Below are 7,479 nucleotides of genomic sequence, written 5' to 3'. Positions count from 1 at the left end.
ATCGTTGTATCACATTCCGTAGATATGCCCATGTCGGTATGTCCAAAAATGCCCCCGATTTAGTAACTTGACACAAAGTAGCTAATATGTTCGACGTACTGCAAAACAAATAAGTAAATAAGTAATTATACAAATAAAATATGAATAACAAATACATTGCATTACTCTGAATTCTTGCGACTGTCACACCTGTGGCAATATTTAATTATCGAAGCATAGACTGTCGTAATTCATACGTCAGAGTTACGATACCAACCTGTTTATCTGTGGACCCCAGATGAAGCTGAGACCACGCGCACATTCTTGTATAAAATAATAATTCTTGTATGGCTTCGAAACGTAATTTCCAGCTTTTATAGTTTATTCACTATAACCAGTTGGGTGGTGATCTTTTCTTTCACAGTTTACAAGCTGCCAAAAGCTTTATCAAAATTCAGTTCTAGAAAAAAAATTTCACAGAATTGTATATATTGTTTTATTACACAGTTTTCGTAAAGATTTTATAACACAGAGATCAGTTGATTCATTTATAACACAGAGATCAGGTGGCCACTTCATAGCACAGGGGTCCGCATTCTTTTTATAACACAGAGATCAGTAGAGTTCTTTATAACACAGAGGTCATGAAGAGGTCCCTTTATAACACAGAGGTCAAGAGGTCCCTTTATAAGACAGCAATAGATTCCTCTATAACACAGAAGTCAGGAGGTCCATTTATAACACAGAGCAGCAGATTCCTCTATAAGACAGAGATCAGGAGGTCCTTTAAACACAGAGCAGTTGATTCCTTTATAACATAGAGGTCAGGATGTCCATTTATAACACAGCAATAGGTTCCTTTATAACACAGAGGTCAGGAGGTCTCTTCATAACACAGCTGCAGATTCTTTTATAACACAGAGGTCAGGAGGTTCCCATATAACACAGAGGCCAGGAGGTCCGTGTATAACACAGAACGGTAGATTCCTTTATAACACAGAGGCCAGGAGGTCCGTGTATAACACAGAACGGTAGATTCCTTTATAACACAGAGGTCAGGAGGTCCCTTTATAAGACAGGGAAGAGTAGATTCCTTTATAACACAGTAATCACAAGCTTCCACAACTTAAGTCCTGATACGACTACAGACCAAAGCCACTGGGGGGACAGACTACTTACTGTCGGACTCTCTCTCTCTCTCTCTCTCTCTCTCTCTCTCTCTCCCGCCGGTGGTACCCGGATGTACTACTATATATCGACAGTTCGACTGTTCCGTCCTAAAAGGAGCCTGTTCCTGACTGGGGCCACTTCTTTGCGCTCGCCGAAAGCTACTGCACTTCGCCGCTTTGAGGAACTTTTGATACACAGAGATTTCAAAATAATATTCAAATGCGGCTTTGGGATCTGTCAGTACGAATCGAGACGTTGTTATGAGAATTCGCTTTCAAGTTCTCAAATTCCAAATTGAAAGGGCCGAGAATTTATTATTTTATTCACGTCACGGGCTGATAAAAGTTACTTGGGATATATATATATATATATATATATATATATATATATATATACTATCATATATAGTATATATATACATATATATGTATATATATACATATATATGTATATATATATATATATATATATATATATATATATATATATATATATATATATATATATATATATATATATATATATATATATATATATATATATATCTATATATATATATATATATATATGAGGATACAATAACACAATAAAGTAGTTTCATATATATATATATATATATATATATATATATATATATATATATATATATATATATCCCAAATAACTTTTATCAGCCCGTGACGTGAAAGATATATATAATATATAATATATATATAATATATATATATGAATAATATATATATATATATAATATGATATATATATATATATATATATTTATATAGTTAAGATATATATATATATTATATATATATGTATAATATATATATATATATTGATCTTTACCTTTTGTATGATATATGTATGTATATAATATATATATATATATATAATATATATATATTTAAAAAAATTTTAAATATTAAAAAAAAAATATATATATATATATATATCTATATAAATACTTTACTTTGTTATAGATATATGTATGTATATATATATATATATAAATATATATATATATATATATATATATATATATAATGAGGAATACAATCCACATAAAGTAGTTCAAAATATATATTCTTGTAAAGGATTAAAGCTTTCGACCATCAACTGTGGTCTTGTTCACTAAAGTGTGATATGTCACCTCAAGGAACTAACAAGTAAGAGCACAAACATTTGAAAAAACAACGGTTGGTAACAAGCTAGTTCATGTTATGAATGATTAGGCGGTTGAGCCCTCATTCTTTCCAGAATTCGTCTTGATCTTCGTGGGGGAATGTTTCTATTATCAACTGCTTGTTCTATGGTGGTTGGGTGGTTTGTTGGAGAAATGACCTGAGTGGAGTAAACAGGAGAGGAAGCAGCATCGTTATTGGCACATATATTTCTAAAATTTGAAATTTTCCCTTTCCTACATATCTCTTCACAAATAGCAGTATTTTCTGTAATGCCAGTATTACCTGCAAAGGTCTCGTTTAATGAAATTAACGCCCCTTCTACTACTCGTCTCAAAGTCCGGTCGTTACATGCAAAAACAACCTTTGTACCTTTAAAATTTATTGCGTGGTTTCCCTCCCATGTATGTTGCGCAATTGCACTGTATGAACTTCCCTTTCTGCAAGCAGCAACGTGTTCTTCCCTTCTCTTATCAATGGAACGTCCGCTTTCTCCCACGTAACATTCATTGCAATCACTACAAGGTATTACATATACTACTACATTCTCTCTATTACCCGGATTATTTTTAATGAGTTTCTTCTTGATTGTACTGTTGTACTGAAAAACTACGTTGAAGCAGTTCTTTTTTCCTTTAAGCTGCCTAGAAAATTTATTAAGTTCTCTATTGTAAGGAAGAGCAAGAGATGCCTTAAAATCTGCCTTCTCAGTTATATCACGAGGGGCGTAAAACATCGATCTAGCTTTAGATAGACTGTAGTATAAAAAACTTTGGGTAACACAGTTTAGTAAACCTAGCTACCAAGAAATTTATTTCGGCGTCAATGAACTGGGGATCACATATTCGGTATGCTCAACATACATGGGAGGGAAACCACGCAATAAATTTTAAAGGTACAAAGGTTGTTTTTGCATGTAACGACCGGACTTTGAGACGAGTAGTAGAAGGGGCGTTAATTTCATTAAACGAGACCTTTGTAGGTAATACTGGCATTACAGAAAATACTGCTATTTGTGAAGAGATATGTAGGAAAGGGAAAATTTCAAATTTTAGAAATATATGTGCCAATAACGATGCTGCTTCCTCTCCTGTTTACTCCACTCAGGTCATTTCTCCAACAAACCACCCAACCACCATAAAACAAGCAGTTGATAATAGAAACATTCCCCCACGAAGATCAAGACGAATTCTGGAAAGAATGAGGGCTCAACCGCCTAATCATTCATAACATGAACTAGCTTGTTACCAACCGTGGTTTTTTCAAATGTTTGTGCTCTTACTTGTTAGTTCCTTGAGGTGACATATCACACTTTAGTGAACAAGACCACAGTTGATGGTCGAAAGCTTTAATCCTTTACAAGAATATATATTTTAAACTATTTTATTGTGGATTGTATCCCCATTTACTTAGAGGTACGACATAGTACCTGGCTTCTGCATATATATATATATATATATATATATATATATATATATATATATTATATATATATATAGATATATATATCATCTATCTATCTTTACTTTGTATAGATATATGTATGTATGTATATATATATATATATATATATATATATATATATACAAAGGTAAAAATAAAAGACTTGAACAGAGCGCTTTCATATAAGTCTACACCTCATCAGGGTTCAGGTCCAAGTGTCAAGGAAAAAAATATTCCCGAGAAGACCTCGGGGTAAGAAAGAAAAAGATGCTAAAAATGCACACAATGCTAACAATTACGAACAGTGGTAATGCTTAATGAGCTATTTGTTTTGAAATACCTATGGGTAAAATTTCATTAGCGTTTTATATTGTACTGCATAAACTTAGGCTGACGTATTACCAATTCTTACACCATAATTGTATTGTTTTAATCGAACGGCCAGCGCCTTCCCACTTTGTCTATCTACTAGGTTGAAATCAGAGCCCTGTATATCAACAAGGTTTCTGAAAAGTCAACAATGTTTTACTAAAAATGAAAATGTCACTTCCAGTTAAGTATACGTAATCTTCTCACTGCTTACCATGACTGCATCTCATATTCAAAATATTTTTCATGTCACAGCTCACGGCAACTTTTCTTAAGTCCTCGCTATTGAGAAAATAGAATGAAAAAAAGTTCTGCGTCTTACTTCTTTGTGATTTGGTTGCATACAGATAACTTGCTCCTAACTTCGTCTTCTCATCAGATTGGTAAAATTGGTGTGTATACCTAGATCCTAACAAGACTTATTTGCCATTATGAGTGAGTGGATTAACAATGTTGACGAAACGAGACCGGAAGGTTGGGGGGCGGGTTAGGTATGATTTGTGCAAACTAAATTTTCCAAGTTTTCCTTTCGGGACAGAGAAGTAGGTTTATGCAAGACCTGACGATAAACCTCTGCTTACGAAGGTTATAGCAAGACCTGACAACAAACCTCTGCTTACAAAGTTTGTCCCAAGACCTGACGATAAACCTCTGCTTATGAAGGTTATCGCAAGACCTGATGATAAACCTCTGCTTATGAAGGTTGTCGCAAGACCTGACGATATACCTCTGCTTGGGAAGGTTGTCGCAAGACCTAACGATAGACCTCTGCTTACAAAGGTTGTCACAAGACCTGAAGATAGACCTCTGATTACGAAGGTTATCGCAAGACCTAACGATAGACCTCTGCTTACAAAGGTTGTCGCAAGTCAAGACGATAGACCTCTGCTTACGCAGGTTGTCGCAAGACCTGACAATAAACCTCGGCTTAGAAAGGTTGTCGCAGGACCTGACGATAAACCTCTGCTTATGAAGGTTGTCGCAAGACCTGACGATAGACCTCTGCTTATGAAGGTTGTCGGAAGACAAGACGATAGACCTCTGCTTAAGAATGTTGTCACAAGACCTGACAATAAACCTCTGCTTAGGAAGGTTGTCGCAGGACCTAACGATAAAGCTCGGCTTACAAAGGTTATCGCAAGACCTGACGATAAACCTCTGCTTACGAAGGTTGTCGCAAGACCTGACAATAAACCTCTGCTTACGAAGGTTATCGCAAGACCTGACGATAAACCTCTGCTTACGAAGGTTGTCGCAAGACCTGACAATAAACCTCTGCTTAGGAAGGTTGTCACAGGACCTGACGAAAATCCACTGCTTATGAAGGTTGTCGCAAGACCTGACAATAAACCTCTGCTTACGAAGGTTATCGCAAGACCTGATGATAAACCTCTGCTTACGAAGGCTGTCGCAAGACCTGGCGATAAACCTCTGCTTACGAAGGTTATGGCAAGACCTGGTGATAAACCTCTGCTTACGAAGGTTGTCGCAAGACCTGACGATAGACCTCTGTTTAGGAAGGTTGTCGCAAGACAAGACGATAGACCTCTGCTTACAAAGGTTGTAGCAAGACAAGACGATAGACCTCTGCTTACGAAGGTTGTCGCAAGACCTGACAATAAACCTCTGATTAGGAAGGCTGTCGCAGGACATGACGATAAACCTCTGCTTATGAAGGTTGTCGCAAGACCTGACGATAGACCTCTGCTTACGAAGGTTGTCGCAGGACAAGATGATAGACCTCTGCTTGCGAAGGTTGTTGCAAGACCTGACAATAAACCTCTGCTTAGGAAGGTTGTCGCAGGACCTGAAAATAAATCTCTGCTTAGGAAGGTTGTCGCAGGACCTGACGATAAACCTCTGCTTATGAAGGTTGTCGCAAGACCTGACGATAGACCTCTGCTTACGAAGGTTGTCGCAAGACAAGACGATAGATCTCTGCTTACGAAGGTTGTTGCAAGACCTGACATTAAACCTGTGCTTAGGAAGGTTGTCGCAGGACCTGACATCACACTTCTGCTTATGAAGGTTGTCGCAAGACCTGACGATAGACATCTGCTTACGAAGGTTGTCGCAAGACAAGACGATAGATCTCTGCTTACGAAGGTTGTCGCAAGACAAGACGATAGACCTCTGCTTGCGAAGGTTGCCTCAAAACCTGATGATTAACCTCTGCTTACAAAGGTTGCTGTAAGACCTGACAATAAACCTCTGCTTACGAAGGTTGTCGCAAGACAAGACGATAAACCTCCGCTTACGAAGGTTATGGCAAGACCTGGCAATAAACCTCTGCTTATGAAGGTTGTCACAAGACAAGACGATAGACCTCTGTTTACGAAGGTTGTTGCAAGACCTGACAATAGATCCTTGCTTACAAAGGTTGTCGCAAGACCTGACAATAGACCTCTGCTTACGAAGGTTGTCGCAAAACAAGACAATAAACCTCTGCTTACGAGGGTTGTCGCAAAACAAGACGATAGACCTCTCCTTACGAAGGTTGTTGCAAGACCTGACAATAAACTTCTGCTTACGAAGGTTGTCGCAAGACCTGACAATAAACCTCTGCTTACAAAGGTTGTCGCAAGACCTGACGATAGACCTCTGCTTACGAAGGTTGTCGCAGGACAAGATGATAGACCTCTGCTTGCGAAGGTTGTTGCAAGACCTGACAATAAACCTCTGCTTTGGAAGGTTGTCGCAGGACCTGAAAATAAATCTCTGCTTAGGAAGGTTGTCGCAGGACCTGACGATAAACCTCTGCTTATGAAGGTTGTCGCAAGACCTGACGATAGACCTCTGCTTACGAAGGTTGTCGCAAGACAAGACGATAGATCTCTGCTTACGAAGGTTGTTGCAAGACCTGACATTAAACCTGTGCTTAGGAAGGTTGTTGCAGGACCTGACATCACACTTCTGCTTATGAAGGTTGTCGCAAGACCTGACGATAGACATCTGCTTACGAAGGTTGTCGCAAGACAAGACGATAGATCTCTGCTTACGAAGGTTGTCGCAAGACAAGACGATAGACCTCTGCTTGCGAAGGTTGCCTCAAAACCTGATGATTAACCTCTGCTTACAAAGGTTGCTGTAAGACCTGACAATAAACCTCTGCTTACGAAGGTTGTCGCAAGACAAGACGATAAACCTCCGCTTACGAAGGTTATGGCAAGACCTGGCAATAAACCTCTGCTTATGAAGGTTGTCACAAGACAAGACGATAGACCTCTGTTTACGAAGGTTGTTGCAAGACTGACATAGATCCTTTGCTTAGAAGGTTGTCGCACGACCTGACATAGACCTCTCTCTACGAGGTTGTCGCAAACAGACATAAACCCGT

The 7,479-nt window shown here is 37.9% G+C and overlaps 1 protein-coding gene across 1 annotated transcript; it reads left to right on the top strand.

Annotated features, from left to right (window-relative positions):
- The first annotated feature begins 6,407 nt into the window (after positions 1-6,407).
- On the top strand, positions 6,408-7,208 carry LOC135196472 (transcriptional regulatory protein AlgP-like). The gene has a single exon (XM_064223325.1). The coding sequence runs from the start codon at positions 6,408-6,410 to the stop codon at positions 7,206-7,208; it is 801 nt and encodes a 266-aa protein (XP_064079395.1).
- The last annotated feature ends 271 nt before the right edge of the window (positions 7,209-7,479 follow it).

This window comes from Macrobrachium nipponense, chromosome 17 (genome assembly GCF_015104395.2).
Source record: "Macrobrachium nipponense isolate FS-2020 chromosome 17, ASM1510439v2, whole genome shotgun sequence".
In the NCBI taxonomy this organism is placed as follows: Eukaryota; Metazoa; Arthropoda; class Malacostraca; order Decapoda; family Palaemonidae; genus Macrobrachium; species Macrobrachium nipponense.
Note: the sequence above shows the minus strand (reverse complement) of the source record. Positions and strands in the feature narration are given on the sequence as shown.

Excerpts from the sequence above, each read along its gene's own strand:
- LOC135196472 (XM_064223325.1), top strand. The coding sequence starts at position 6,408 with ATGGCAAGACCTGGCAATAAACCTCTGCTTATGAAGGTTGTCACAAGA.